Genomic DNA, 17178 nt, shown 5'->3' with positions numbered 1-17178 from the left:
ACATGCACCAGTACCGTAGATCACTTCACTTTCTTATGTCCAGTCATGGCAGCACAAGTCAGATACAGGCGTATCTCTCAAGAAGACAGGGAAAGAATCATAGAAGCATTTGATGGTAATAACCTTGACTATCTAGAACTGGCCGACACACTCGGAATAAAACGCTCAACGGCCAGATCAATTGTGGCCACCTATCTTAGGACAGAAAGACGCAATAAGTTGCCAAGGGGAGGCGAGCGAAACGTGAAGATGGATGACGAAATGAGAGCTCGTCTCCAACACATTGTGGACAATAACTCCTTAGCCACCCTTGAGCAAATGAAGAGAGATCTACAGGCAGTCTTTCCGCAGAAGCCCCCTGTATCTGTTTCCACCATTGCAAGAGCACTGGATGGAATGCTCATCACCTCTAAACTAGCTGAGGATGTTCCTGATGCTAGAAATTCGGCAAGAATCCTAGACATGCGCGTGGAGTATGCACAGTGGTTCATGGCCGAGGGTGTCGTTGCACACTGCGTTTTCATTGATGAGACCGGATACAACGTCTGGACAAGACGATCTTTTGGGAGAGCCCCACGAGGGATCCCTGTACGTCGAGTAGTACATGGCCAACGCGGTAGGAACTGCAATGTCACTTTTGCAGTTTGTAGTGAGGTTGGGCTTGTTCACCACACCATTGCATCCGAGACCGTAACGAGGGACACATTCGAGGCTTCCCTGGCTACCACCGCCCATGAATGCGACAATGTTTTCCCTCCGAATGAGGATGTGTACCTGATCTATGACAACGCACGTCCTCACGTCAGAGCCCGAGGATTCATTTGAAGCGTCTTCCTCCCTATTCTCCGTTTCTCAACTGCGTGGAGATGGCCCATTCTGCATTCAAGGCAGCCATCAAAAGAGATCTGGCCCGCCCGGAGTTGCAGCAGAGGCTAGGAGACAGAGGGGCAGCACAAGAAGCTGGGGTAACCTCCAGGAGTGGAGAATCAACGTCATTCAGCAGGCAGCTCGGCGAAATACAGATGCCATAACACAAGAGAAGGCCATCCGGTGGTTTAACCACACTCAGACCTACCTCCCAAGATGCCTGGCCCGCCAAGAAATTGATGGCTAGAGCTGATCCAAGAACTTTATTCCTAATGATGATTGACGCAATATAGCACCCACCAAATGAAAATAATGAAACATGCAGATGAAAGAAATAATCACAATATAAATTGAAACCTCCTTCTCCCAATTAGTGTCAAAACAAAGTTATGATTAATGTATCTGTGAATGAAATAATGCTATCGAACATTAAAAACACATTTACATTACTTTGAAAGTACAGTTGCAAAGATGATATCAGAATAAAGAATGAATACGAAAATATGAAATGTTATAATGTTTCAAACAATACCTATGATGAATGAAAATGAAAAAAAAAGGAATAAAAGCATAACGTGTCTGCTAAATTGACTGCAGTAAATGCGAAATTGGATGCCCAAGAACGAAATCGAATGAACGAGCGGAGCGTATACGTGATCACGTGACTATGTCATGCTAAATTGAATGACCGAATTGCGAAATGGTGCTTGCCTTACGAATTTGAACTGAAAAAGTGCTGATTCGAATGATGTTAATGGTAATTTGAATGCTCCAAAATGAATTTGAATGAAAAGATTATAAAATTTGAAATATCGAACATGCCATCTAGGCTAAATTGTGCTAAATTGAATGAAGCAATTAGGAATTGGACTGAAAAAAGTGCGAAATTGGCCGGGAAAACCTATATTATTTGAAATATTATACCTATCACGAGATTATGAAAGACAATATTAATTTGATAAAATTAAAATAAACTAAAACATGTATGTAATATAATGAATAGATCCCTGCCTCTTCAGAAAAGGGACAAAAGTGGACCTAAAAATACTTTTAACTCAAAGTAGCATAGAGTCAAGAACCCGATTTATGATAAAATATAAAGAGAAATAGTGTTCATGACCTCAAAAGTTGAAATGGAAAAAAGTATATCCAATCTTGAAATAATGCACATTTTGAACGATAATATAAATCAATACAAGTAGTCAATGAGCCACTTATAATTAGAATAGAATATTTATGATTTATATAATTATAATAGAATATCATACACTCATATCTACTGCAGATTTCTTCGCAGATAATGACAGGAGTCGAGGAAACTGACTTGATAGAAAAGAATTTCTACTCACAATTATCTCAGTCGTCCAGATCACTTCCACATACAGCTATGTTTTGACCGTGGAACGCACCACTTAACAGTCGTGCTGTACGAGTTTGAACAAGTCAGCGTCGCCTCCAAATCAATACTCTTGTCGAGGAAATTTGCATGGAACTAATGGAGAAAGATTCCAGCAGATGCGATTAGGGTTATAAGAAATTAGTTCATTGTAGGACGGTTAGGCGTTATTAAGTGTCACTTTGCACGGTGTATTATTGATTTGTGTAGTCCTAATACATACTTGTTAATTACATAGTTCATTTATATCCCTCACTTTAAGCTTGTCAGTGTTTGTACATGGACTTTTTCGATAGCTTTCAAGACTCATTATTTGTAGAATATATCATCGATCAATTCGCATAGTTTTATATTTTCATCATGAGGGTGTGAACGCTAATGAAGTTATTCATAATCAAACTTTCACATTACATTCAATAGCCCAAACACTGGACTGTATAACAAATCTCTTAATTGCTATGTGTGTGTCTGTGCGTGTGTGTGTGTGTGTGTGTGTATGTGTGTGCGTGCGTGTGTTTGAGACGCACGGGTATTAACGACTTCTACCTTTGTGGAGACTTAAATGTAGGGGATACCTTTTACAGACCTCCCAAAATGCAGCAAAACATTAAATATGAACCTCAGGGGACTTGTTTAGGCCACTGGTGAGAAATTTGGAAGTCAACAGTTATCTACAATTTGAATAATGCACAAAACTCAACTACTCGGTAGTTCTGTGTGTCAGCCACACTTAAGCCTTTTTGTTGCAGTTTTCTATATCTTTTATCTATAAACACAAATCTAAAAGTATAAGAGCTGATGTAATAACATATAGAGTGTGTGGCAAGAATGTATATAGAAATGTTTGTAAGTTTTGATGAACTTTCTTCACAAAATATACATGATGGACACACATGCAGTGCATGGGTCTGCAAAGGTAGCCTAGTAATGTACTGGAATTTACGGTAAGCCCCGTAAAAAAAAAATTCAATTCAAAATCTAACGGTCAATAAAAATGTACTACATGTTACCTTCCACTTTCAATACTCTATGGGAGTTTCTAAAATGATACTCTCTTCAACATACCACTGTATTTATACAACTCTTCATTTAAGGCATGCAAATGGGATTCCCTACCTTTAAAAAATGATTTTTATATAAGTTCATACACCATGAAATACTGCTCTTTTTGATCTCTTTATAAAAGCCAAAGCCGGGGGGGGGGGGGGTATCTAGCTCAAGAATAAGTTTGCCACATGGTGTTCTGCCGAAAGGGCCAAGTTTCTACCATTATAGTTCTTTCTTGAAGCTGTACCAAAGATTAGAATTACATCAAAACGAAATTACTAACACGATTTGTGTTTTACCGTAGTGCCTTGATTGATGAGTGAGGAATTAAGTTAATGAATAAATAGATAAATAGATAAATAAATCAATAAATACAAATAAATAAAAAAAAGGATCAATGAAAATAGTCGAAAAGTCTACTCATGTACGGTAAAATTATTTTTAACAAAAAGTAAGAAAAGTTGTATTTATAAGTACAGAGCACGGTATCCCGATGAACTATCACCTGAAAAAAAAAATAGTACAATCCCATGAATCATAAATGTGATATACAAATCGAGAGTTTCCTGCTTTTCAGAAATCGCTGTGAAGATTAACCTCAGTTTAAAGACCCTTTCCTTCTTTCTTGCTGTATCTAAACTTCAAAGGCAATTTGCTAAAGTGTGTCTTTATGAGCTTTTCTGTTGTTCTTATCTATTCTTTTATTACATTTATTCCCTTACATTTTTACAGGGCAACCCTTTCAGTTAAAAAATATAAATTTGCAAAGGGGTCCTGCGTAAAGCAATAAAAAATACAAACAAGGTTACATACGAAAGTACCACAGTATATACAGTTTTCCAACATTTTGTTCTTTGTTTGCTTACTTTAATAATTGGTTGTTCTTAATTTAAAAAAGAAAGAGAAATGATCAATGGTTGAAAGTCCTATTAGAAGTCTTAAATATGCGGGTATAAAGCATCGAAATATCAACGAAAAGATAACAGGACGTGACAACAGAAAACATCAACCTACATGTTCACAAGTACATTTGGGATGATGTAACAAAGAGCACTTTAAAAAAGAGACCCGTGGACAGCCGCGGCTTGCTCATAATAATTGTGTTTGGCCAAGGTGTTAGGGTTGCTCTGGCCACTAATACGAGGCAACACGTACGTCATACCATTGTCTTACTGTTTTAATGGATACGACTTGGCAATTTGTGCACCCTACACACATTGGAATGCAGGGAGAATATGACTTCCTGACATTAATCAAACAACTCATAGCATTTAACAAAAGGCCTGTGGTGGCCTTTTTCTTTCAATAGAACTAAGGCCGTATTTGGCAACAAGCTTAACATGTGTGCACGTTTGTCTATCCGTCTGTCTCTTTCTGTGTGTGTGTGTGTGCGTGCGTGTGTGTGTGTATTTTTTCACTTTACTGCTTTCTCCATGTCAGGTGTACTCAATGCCAATCCTTCTTCCATGTGTTCCATGATTACTATTGATTATGTGTATACTATATATTGCCTTTACATCATATTTTTCTCCTTGACTCCTTCCTTTTACCTTCATTGACATTGGAACTTGACAGAAAGTTTAAATATGACATTAACATAAGAAATTAATACATTTGAATTTCGTAATATTATGGATTAACATCACTCCTACACATGGCTTTTTCACAGTTCTATAACCCTGACAGGATATCGCGCTGTCGAGTTGTATATCAATATTATGTGACTGCATTTCATATCACAATAATAATGAATAAACTTTTATAAGTGCATTGTTTATATAAATTGAGCTTATTCACATAATGTTGATATACAAATACGAGAAGAAAAAGGATAGGTAATCATTGTGAGATTGATACATCCACACGCAAGACAATGCATTAGAATAATACTTTTTCCACAAGTTTATTCAATTCAATTCATATCTACGTCTTCAACAGGTCAAACAATCCTGGAACCAAATAGAGAGCAAATCCACCAACAAAGTTTATAAATCAGGAACAAAATCGAAGGTGAAATACACTAAATTCACTGAAGGTGACAGCCTACATGTTTGAAAAAAAAAATAACCGTTCCACTAGTCAGTGAACTAGATTATTATTACTAAAACAAATGATATATTGCGTACCGATACCGATTCTGTATTTTAATACATAGGTATGGTTTCAAAGCACATCGAAATGTTTGAAACTCTACCACCAAAATAACTCTGTGGTAAATGCTTAGGGTTCTAACGAAGAAAGACACGATATGACACAGTAAGGGGTAAGTTAAAAGTCATGAAGGGCAAATGAAATTTTCATATTTGTTATTACTAAGTAATATCAGAACCCAATTGATTGTTATAGGTAAGTCATAATCTTATTATAAGACTGATTATCTATAAAATCAATATCTGAATACGCATTGTTTTGCAGCGTGAAGACCATTATCTAGTAGGCACCAAATTCGATAGTGCACATTGTTATTATTCACTCTAACTATAGAATGCGTTTGGATACCACTATGTATCAAAAGAAATGAGGTAAGTGACCCTTTACAGTCAAGTAGAATAACTGCAAGTATAGAAGACACTGGATAAAGATAGAAGTCATTAGCTCTTAAAGCAGATGCTTGTAAAGCTCTTGCAATCCTCAAATATTAATTTGTGCGATTATGAACGCCTTGAAACCTGACTTGAATTTTGTAATAACAACACATTCTAAGAATACCAATCTGAGGATTACTAATTGAATTTATATTGAATACAGGGTATACAATTAAGATATAGATTATTATTCAAAATCATAATCTGTGTGACTGAAGATGGTTTTGTGAAACATAAATCAACTTAATCTTCTCAGTTATCAATAATTATGTTAGCTTATGTATCCATGTCTCGAGACAGGGTTGATGGGGTTAAATATTGAGGTATATTACCAAAACCAGTAACAGGCGAAACAACATCTTTCCTTTCGGGAATTTTCAACCATGCACTACTAAAATAATGATTGAAGGGGAAGTGTTGATCATTCTTCCCGTGTTGGGACAACTAAACGACAGTGTTTCAGTTACAAAGCATTCTCTCCTCTATTTGGTATCTGATTACCAAATTGAAGGGGTACTCCTAATCGGTAAAGACACACAAGTTCCATTTAAACGTGTAATTTGATTCCATGTGATCTTACTAGTAGGATATTATCTACATGGCACGATCACGTGCAATAAGATTGTTCTCGCATTTCTTCGAGGGGAACATCAATAGAATATCATAATAGTTTAGTATAAATTTTGTATAAATGATGCACATGTATGACAACGAAAACAACATTATGTCATCGGTGGACAGGAGTCTTGTTTTTCTGCTGAGGTTGCGTCCGAGAGTACACGTACGCAGAATGGCCGATGGCATCCACAATTTCAAACAGTGTGAGAATACTTCCGCCCAGCCACAACCCAAGTGAACCGCCTATGTCACCTGTGAGTTGAAATAATGATATATAACTCCAAAAAGAAAATCAAAAATCTTGCTAGCATCTTTTACCATTATCATCTTTGAACAGTATAAAAGTGTTCATGATAGTGTTTAAGATTTAAATAATACTTGCGCGTGTGTTCAGTACGATGAAGAAGATCCCGTTGGCAGAAAAACAAACAACGCGATGAGAATCACTGAAGGCCTCGTCATGACGCAGCTTCTGGAATTTCTTTTTCAAGTCTCTTGCAACTTCTCAGACCAAATTCGCAACGTCCGCGTACCGTAAGTTCCCAAGCCACGCTAATTCTTGCCACTAAATGTCACCCCACTCTAAACTGGAGAGAAAGCAGTGTCCTGCAGTGTGAAACACAATGTGGAACACAGTGTGAAATCTCTTTACATTGTTAAATTCGAGTGTTTAATAATGTAAGCACATTGTAAATCATCAATAAACTTTGTGAATCATCAATTTACAGTGTGAAACAACCACTACTATGTGAAATCTCTGTGAAAATTACACCTACAATGTGAAATCCTCTTCACACTGTTAAATTTCACGGAGTCGACTACGTGAACACATTAACACACTGTGAGACACGATGTTGTTTCCAGCAGGGCAAATAATTTCGTGATTTTATGTGCATTCTTTTTTTTCCTTTTGATCAGTTTGATTGATTGATTTTGTGCTTATTATGATAGAAAAGTGGTCGGTCAGTGACAACTTTCATAAAAAAGACAAACAAAAGTAACCCTCCCCCCCCAAAAAAAAAAAAAAAACAAAACAAAACAAAACAATGCATAATGCATTTCGAAAACAATTATTAAATACGAATCCAAATGAATTTTGGAAGTCCATATAATGCACACTCCTTGAATACATTAAAATAGATATGCCTACAAACCAAAAGTGAGACTACCAATTTTGTCAATTATCTTGACCTTAGTTGGCATGATTAGCAACTCAAAATAGCAACTGATAATTTAGAGGAAAAAAATCAGGCAAGAACTTGCACATCACAACGCGGATGTTACGCGTTTTAATTTCGTTGCGATTGCGCCACTGATGGCCGAGATCTCAAGGGGAGGGGGGCGGAATCAGCCTCGTAGTCTCCCGATATAACACAGTCCCCCCCCCCCCCCAAAAAAAAAAAAAAAAGTCTGTTTTGGAATCGAAAAACATAGCTTTGTCGTGTATTTAAGTAGTTTAATATGTCCAGTTTTTTTTTTTCATTACTTGTTCTTAAAGTCACCTGTACACCTACCTTTCATGACGAGAGTTTTGCAGCCACATTCTCCGCGTATGTAATCCTCGCTGCACTCATTGTAACACTCGGTGTGCCCGTAGCGGTCATAGTACATCAGAGCCTTTTCACCACACTGGCCGTGAGGGGGCGGCAAGTTGGTATACTGTGGTAGAAGGACGATAATTAGGTAAGCCAAAACCAAGACACTACCGTCAATGGCAACCATGAACGTGATGATTGTAATAAAAATCAGTGGATGCTTTCTCTTTTTAGTTACACCTAAAAAAAAAAAAAAAACAAAAAAAACAAACACACACACACACACACAAACAAGCAATATCGCTTAATGAACAGGTTTGCAAATGGTAGAGGTTACATAAGAAGTCCGACCTTTCCACTTGTTACATGATAAGTTAATGTTGATCAGAGGTATATGCATGTATTTTAAGCTGTCATACCCTGGATAAAAATAACCTTTATGTAATACGTATAGGCAGATAGAATAACTCGGGACGATTTACTTTGCTTGTCTCGAAGGCCCAGTGGTTTACAAAAGAATTTCACTGGTATTTGAAATGAGGAGGAGAAGTGGTTAAGATAAGGAATGAGATTATTGTATGACGGCGCACGTTACGATGGAATACGGCTGATCTGGGCTGTGGAATGACTCGAGATGAACGTGTGAGTCAAAATCACTGTTTAAATGTCGGCAATATTCACAACGCAATACCAGCACTATCTCATGTAGCTCTTTATACCTCGATCACGTCTACAGCAGCTAGCGTCATCTCCCCCGGTGCTATCCCGAAGCCAGAGTCTTCTATGCTTGGCTCGGTGCCGTAGTCGTAGAGTACGACTTGGAAGCCTGCAGAACCTCGGCCCTTGGGTTCGAAGTAATATTCGAATTGCCGGGCGTCTAGTGTTAGTCGAAGACTGTACCTCTTACCTATGTTAAAGCCAAAAATAAAGTGATGAATGATAAAAGCCTAGGGGTTAAGAGTCGCGGTGATGATATCATACGCAAGTAATCTAGTAATCCTGAAAATCTCAACAGCCTTATCGTAAACCATGGTACAATTGGCTATTCAACAAGGAGCTTGTATCCTAGTTTTCTGTCTTGTTTTTGTTCGTCATTCTCAGAATCACGGTAGCACTTTTGGTTCAATATTAGAAATTGGAGGATCATAACGCGCAAGACTTTAATTTAGATTCGACCAAATGCAAATTTGATAACGCCTTGATGATCGTTTGTTGTGTGTATGTATGTGTGTGTGTGTGTGTGTGTGTGTGCTATTTCCTTCTGTTCTATGACACTTTTCGATACTGTTTCAAAAATGTGTTTAAAGTGGATTTTTTTTTTATTGTCACCGTGAATATACCCAATGTATGTATGTTGCTAACAAAGTAATTAAAATCTGACATTAGGTGAAAGATTGCTTTTGTTGAAACCCCTTTGCAATGAGATGTATTACCTGCAGCTCTTAGAGTGAGTTTCGGCAGACCGTTATTCTCATCGTTAAAAACGAAACACACACCCCAATCGGTCACTCTCAGGGTGAAATTAGCCACAGTCAGTGGTTCCTGTCCCCAGCTTCCTCTGTGCAATGAATCAAAGAGATTTTGTTTCAAACATTATTTTTTCACGAATCAGCGAAACATCTAGTGAGGGCGCTGTAGTGGGTAATCCCGAATCCCAAACGGAGGACCCAAGTTCGATTGCAGCCCAGTGCTTATGTCCTTGGACAAGGTATTTCTACCCACCATGTCCCTTTCGACCCAGGTATATAAATTGGTACCTGGCAATGTTAGGGTAACAATAGTAACATGGCCCTCTGGTAGAACAGTGGCAACACTGAAGAGGCTACCCTTCTTAAAGAAGACCTATTATTATTAACTGAGCCAACTCGAGTGGCCAGGAATGAGTTGCTCCATACCGGATATGGGCAGACGACATATGCTTTTTCAGACTGACGTATCCAGAGAAAATATGATTCTGGTTCTTTTAAAAGAAATGACCATTGAGAAGGTAGAAATAGTAATCAGCGAATTATTTAGGACGTAAATTAAAACAAATGCAAACATAAAGTAAGCAGATTTCAGACAAAAGAGACAGCTGGTATATTAATCAAAATTTAAAATGTTTTTCTTTACGTCGGGGACATCATATCAAAGATGATCAACAAGGGCAAAATAATGTTGTTCAAATTATTCCAGACCTTTCGGTTGACTTTATCCGCCGAAGAGAAGCAGAAACATTGGAAAAGACAGTCAGACAAGAAAAGGACAAGACTTGTTAAGGGTCTGTAAACTCCTAGCTGTCCTCCTTAAATCTGTCGCTATACCACTGTCAATCATGACTGGCCATACGCTTACACTTGTATCAATAGCACCGAGTCATCTTTTTTCTCTTTTTTTATGGTCAAGACCAACTTACAATATCAATGTACTCTCCAGCGTGTGAGTCATGTTGACGAACAAGCCCGTCATGTTCTGCAAGGCTCCGAGTGCTGGTTGGTATGCAGTCAAGTTGATATTCAAGGGATCAAGAGATAATTCCTCCAGGAAGTCTCCAAACCTCGTTCCGATCACCATTTCTGCCCTGGAAACCATGGGGCGTGGTCGGGGGTTGAGGATAGAGAGGTACATATGATACTTGCCAGGACTTTATCAAACGCAATCATTAAACGATTATAGGATTTAAAACTAGAAATTTTAATTAGAAAAAAAAAATGTTTTTGTTATTGTTAACCGTTGTTGTGTTATACGAGGCCAAGTGACAATAAATTCAATGCCAATAAAGACTTGGCGCTTGTAGAATGCTGGAATAATTTTGCGTCTTTATAGGGGGTATAGGAGCTGTAGTGTCATGATGTTCGTTTCGTGGAAAAGGCCTGCATTTGATTTTGTTTGTCGGGATGTTTGCTCGAAGAAAAAAAAAACAGGTAGGAAAGGATTTCGAATAATGGGATGTGTGCTTGCCTAGAATCACGACAAATGAAGAACCATGGACACTGATGGAATATCTTTTTCGATTCTATACACGTGAAATATTTATGGGGTATTTGTTTGATATTCGTTCTTACTTTTTTTTTTCTTAATTTCAAGTGAAACTGTTGATTTCAAGTAGTCACTTGACATTTAGATACCAAAGATACGCTGGAAGAATCCCAAGGTTACCTAAAAGAATTATAGTTGCAGATGGCGACGGAGGGAAAGTCTTTCTCCTTGTCGTAGTCCACAGAAATGTCGACACTCTTAGGGTTGCTGGCGAAGTAGATGGACCTGTCAATCAACTGGTATCCTGTCACTCCCATCGCTGACAAGACCAGAAACAGCCAGAAGAGCCTAGAGTTTGATTATTACAACAGATTCGTACTATATTACGGCATGTACTTAGAGAAGAATGAAACCAATACAGAATATGTGATATGAAGGAACGCAGCAATTATTGTAATAATGTTACCCTGCACCACAAAACAAACAAAAAGTCGCCAGACATGAAATTTTAATTAAGAGCATATTCTGAAAGAGCAGACTTTAAGCTTTGAAATGATGTATCATTCAAATCAAATGGGCTCTCCTAACCTATCTAAATATTGGAAAGAAATCACACACTCAGGAAAAAAGTGAACTGAGAAATGAGGCTCTGAAATACAGTGTCTATTCAAGCGCTTAATCTTTACCAAGCCGTGCTGGTTGAGCGATGAATGGGACAGAAAACATGATGTAAACCACTGGAGCAACAACAATGAAGGGATTATCAGATTAAACTGAAATTAAGCAAGCCTTATTAACACATTCTGTCCTTAATTAATGTCAACTTTCAAAGTAATTTCAAAAGTTGTAGGAGTTGAAAGTTAAAGACTGTGTACAAGATTTTTAAGAAATGAAAAGGGGACTCTAAACACATTTCTGCCAAAAAAATGTTCGAGATAAACTGCTAAAAACTACACTTTCCTGCCCGTTTTATGATCCCAAATTTTAGCATAATGTAGAAGACTTGCTCTTTCAGAAAATATGAAAAAATCAAGATCGGCTCGGTTGACCCATTTCACCTATTTTCATTCCTCAAACACAAAATCAGTGTGTGCGACTTTTTGTTCGTTTTGTAATGCACGGTCACATATAATTAGTAGATGCATAGCACCAAAGTTTAAGGGAAGTCTGATGATCCCTTTAATAGTGATGACTTTGTAAAGTTTTGGTGCAGCTATTGCTGGATTAGAAAACTTAAAACACCCTGTGATGTTAAGTACGGACAACGGTGTCAAGAAAATAAACATCTTGACTTTTCTAGCATAATAAAAGAGCACTTGACTTACTTCTTTCATAAAGCAGGAGACATTTAATGCCCTGTAACAATTCGAGGGAAAGTGTAATGTCATAAGAAAAACATACACACACACACACACACACACACACACGTTTTGTCGCATTCCCTGTATGTATTATATTCTCTTTATATCGTAGTGCAAACGTTACGTCATTGGTTGAAGTAGTTTCCTCATCCAGCAGTGGTTACACCGAAACTTGAAAATTTTCTTTTTTATAACTTTTCCGCTTTTCCTCAAACTCTCACTTGTGCGTTCTACTGATATTGCTACCTTCATTCAATTCACATAATTTGGAATTCACTGTCCTTTAGTCCATGTGGTCCCTTAGGAATTTGCCAGTTAGATATTTTAATATGGGCAATATCAACCGATTTTGAATGCATAATTATTCTATACCTTCCAGATAGAATAGATGAAATTGATTTTCTTCACAGAGTCAGAATGAATTTGGCGATGGTCTGCCGCTTCGAGAGAAACTGATAAACTTTCATTTTCTGACATGCCAATCAAAAATATGTTAAGATGTGTTTACCCATGTACATGTACACATGTCTAAAATGCCGAATGAGTAAATAATTGGATAATGATAATATTGAAATAATAATGGTGATAATAATGATAATAAAGATTCAAACAATACTCTGTATTTGGAATATTCGTATTAAAGCAGTCTTTTACACATGGCCAAAAAAGGACTAAATTGATAGAAATACACAAAGGACCCAAACCCAAATCGCATCAAATATTGAAAGGTTCCTGAACCTTGGAACCATGCCACAGTTTTTACTTTCATCATGTTATCACACACAATCATTCTCACATAAATTGTTCCCCAGGGCATCAAAACAGTGGTGTGCTTCGTAACACCTTGACAAATTCTGATACACATGCCCTCGCATGCAGTACTCCTTTTAATATTTTTTTTTGTTCAATCTAAATTGCCAATGATACTATATTTTCAGAGAAATTACGGAAGGTCCATTATTGATTACTGTGACAGCAACCCAATAATGCACTGCAACTGCATAATCAACTCTAGAATATAATTTCATTTATTATATTTCAATGTTGTATTTCTAAATAGAAATACGATTGGCCTAATTATGCATTTGTCTATTAGAAAATAATGTAATATAGTGCATTCAAGATCATACTTATAGTGATAATGTATCACAAAAGCACGAAAAACATCGCCAGAGATGACAGATTCTGTAGGAGCAGACTGTGTAACTCTATACAAATAGAGAATCCTGATAATTAGCCTATCTAAATAACGGGAAGAATGTACACACTCTGTGAAAGTGTTTGCTGAGAAACTAAGCCATGCATTCAGTGCCTATTCAAGTGCATAATCCTCACCAAGCTGTGCTGTGTACAATGAATGGGGGTGGAGTGAAAATCGGGGAGGGAGACCTTTTCTGAGAGAGAAGACGTTGTGAGCTACCAGCCTTAACATGATGCATTACTCGATGGATTCTCCTAACTTATCTCAATAATGGGACGTTCCCACTCTGGGAAAGCGTTTGCCGAGAAAAAAAAAATGAGGTGTAAAGTCTATACAAGTGCTTTCAATAGTTTCACAGAGCCGTGGCCCTCGGAAGAAATTAGACAAAAAAAAAATAATAAACAGGACGTAGAACTCGATTGCAACCACAATGAAGTGAACTGCAACTTACTCTGAAATTTTGCAACCTTCTAAGCACGTTATATACATGACTATTACTAATCATATATGTGTATATATATATAATCATGTATCCCGTTTTCAAAGTCATGCCTCTTCTAACTACTTGTACCTTCTACCTTTTACGAAAGGGCCGATAGAGGGGAGGTGTTCATGTATCAAACAAAGATATAAACCAAACGAAATATATGCTTATTTTCCCATAATTAGTACTGCAAGCGGAGGTGAAAAAGAAAATATGCAATAATTTAATGATAGACATTTTGGTCTTAATGTCCGTTAGACATTGTAGGCCTTAGATGTATAATATGTGGCAAAATCATTCCACAAGAAAGCACAACTTGACTATACCTGGTATCTGCTCTAAGCTAATGTGGAGTGATATTAAAGTAAATGACACCAAGACAGTCATTTTGAGAAGAAGACAGTGTCATATACAATTAAGAGATAAAATGTCTTACATTCATTACTATTTTTTCACTGATCTTTGTTTTAAATTTTCTTCAGTCTTTTCATGTTGTCTCCCCAATGCAGACCACACCAGGTTACCCCGCAACGGAGAAAGAGCCAACAATTAGTATTATTATTTTTTTATTGATAGATCCGTGTACGACCTCTATAACCTGTAGCAACGTTCATTTTGGTCTATAGTAATCCGAGGCTCGTTTCAAGAAACATAATGAAAATCATTATCATGATTACAATGAACGCATCAGTGATGATGTATATCAGCCGGAAAGCATCTATATACCATATCAGTGAAACTAACTGTTGATGTGTATGGGTATGAACAGAAAGGGCACTGGTACAACTTACCGTCTCGTTCGTACTTCTGCGGGGTTGAAGGCGTATTTGATTCCCGCTAGTCCCACTGCCTCTGGAATGGCCTTGTAGAAAATGGCGAACCATGACATTTTGTCGTGGTATCTCGCGTAGGGAGGGGGACTTAGGGTGGTTTCATCTGTCCTGATCCCCGGCTGTTTCGAGTCCAGGCCTACACCTCTATGGTCAAATGTTTTGACAGACATGACAACACTTCTTGGACCGGGATCAAATAGGTGGTCCTTTAGTGACTCACATGTCAGTGACTCACATGTCAGGGCTCACAATGACTGGCGTTTCGAGTCCAGGCCTACACCTCTATGGTCGACTGTTTTGACAGACATGACAACACTTCTTGGTCAGGGATCGAATGATGGTCCTCGTGACTCACATGTCAGGACTCACAATGACTGGCTGAACCAATTCCAAAACAATGCCCTAGCACAATGCGAAAAGCACCTATGGGCCTACACAGTGTCGATAGTGTTCTGTACAACTGGAACACAATGAAGCAAGAAGAAGAAGAAAAAAAAAAACTTCCACTAATTTTACGCATCAATGGTTTACAGCATGCAACGGGATAAATAAATAAATATATATATATATATATATATATATATATATATATATTTATACGATATTTGTATATATATTTCAAATTTACGTAATTCTTTCGTTAGTTTTTAATGCAACTAATTGACAATTGCCATACGTCGACCTAAATTAGCACTGAATTAATCAGTCTTCTACTAGTAGCCATGGTAACAATAAAAATCATGGACTTACAACTATACTCGAAAGAATTTCGTTAATGAATAGATACGCAGTAGCCGCTACATGCCCTTAGGATTAGAACTGCCAGTGGATGTCGGGCGAAATTTCGGTGGTCTATTGTGGATAGACAAAACACTTCGTGAAATACCCCGTGATTGCCGACAGTCTTCACCGTCATGATAGCTTTGTAACCATATACAATGGCTCTCCTGTGTGAATAAATGACCAGTCATTCTTTTATCATGATCACATCAAATTAATCACTGATAAATCAAATGCACTTATTGCGTCGATATAGTGCAACTTGTCAATTACTAGTAATAGAAAAAAAAAAATCTATGTATGAACTTCATTAATTAAACAACGAACAAACATAGCAATCAAACAAGCTACATGATGACTAATGGAAAGATGTGCACAGGACCGGTGACACATCGGATCAAAATGAAATTAAACATTGTGATAATGTACATGAGTAAAAACTTCCTTTTCAGTAACTTTTGACTCATTTTGGCAAATCGCGTCGCACACTTTATACATGAATATACTCAACTAACAATAATAAAAAAAAAACACCTCAAAGAGTATTGTCTACATTCTTTAGATTGAGAGGAGGGACCAATCCAAAATTATAATCAATACCTCAATCCAGTATTATTTAGAAGCCATCTTTTCTCTCACTACAATCTTTTAGATTGATTTCCAATGTAAGAAATTTAGAGAGTACATCTGAAATAATACAAATATCCTGAAATGCACAAAGTTGTGGGTTTAGGACATCACCTCCGAACCGTAAATAAACATTAACTTTAAACGCAAAGTTGCATTTAAAGTATGATTTATGGAAAGTAAAAATATAGTGTAAGATAAAAAAGACGGGTAAATCTCGACTGAGAATACATTTTGTGAGAGAATGTCCGTACAAATTGTATACTTCCGTTATATTGTAATGCTCGATAACGTATAGTCCTATCATGAACAATCTAGTGTTGTTTTTACGGATCATTGGAGAAGTGCGGGAAAAAACCCCAGGGTGTACCGCCGATGAGATCCTCACCGTCCTATTGAGGGGCGACGAAATGCAAAACAAAATAGACAACAAAGAAAAAACAACAACAATGATTAGACTGTCTATCATATTATTCACAGTCGTTTACCTTCTTACTATAGTCCAGAAGCTGAGGAAACTGACTTGATAAAGAATAATATTTTACTTACAATTATTTCACACGACCACAGTAGTTCCGCAAACTACAATGCTTTCTCTGTGCAATACATCACTTTCAAGCCCGTGCTGCACTGTAGTTTGAGCTAGCCAGCGTGGCGTGCAAGTCAATATTCTTGTTGAGAAAATCAAAGTAAAACCAATAAGAAGGATTCCAACAGACTCAATTACCCTTATAAGAGAAAATGATCACATTGTTCCACGGTTGGACGTTAAGGGCTACTTTGCACTGTTTATTGATTTTTTTTTCCCTCTCACCCCGTGCTTGTTAATTACGTTGTTCCATCGCACACCTGTTTTTGAACTTCTCAATTGTCGCATAATAAGCTT

The 17178-nt window shown here is 37.3% G+C and overlaps 1 protein-coding gene and 1 pseudogene across 1 annotated transcript; one reads left to right on the top strand and one right to left on the bottom strand.

Moving 5' to 3' along the window:
* Positions 1-45: 45 nt before the first annotated feature.
* On the top strand, positions 46-1031 carry LOC140234938 (uncharacterized; annotated as a pseudogene).
* Positions 1032-6622: 5591 nt separating this feature from the next.
* Positions 6623-15055, bottom strand: LOC140234937 (acid-sensing ion channel 2-like). Its single transcript, XM_072314978.1, has 7 exons — positions 14844-15055; positions 11187-11354; positions 10444-10608; positions 9482-9606; positions 8768-8955; positions 8028-8172; positions 6623-6765 (listed from the first exon to the last, which is right to left on the bottom strand). Exons 1-7 carry the CDS (start codon positions 15053-15055, stop codon positions 6623-6625), a joined length of 1146 nt encoding a protein of 381 aa, XP_072171079.1.
* Positions 15056-17178: the final 2123 nt, after the last annotated feature.

This window comes from Diadema setosum, chromosome 11, assembly GCF_964275005.1.
Source record: "Diadema setosum chromosome 11, eeDiaSeto1, whole genome shotgun sequence".
Taxonomy (NCBI): Eukaryota; Metazoa; Echinodermata; class Echinoidea; order Diadematoida; family Diadematidae; genus Diadema; species Diadema setosum.
This window is presented reverse-complemented; position numbering and strand designations above follow the sequence as displayed.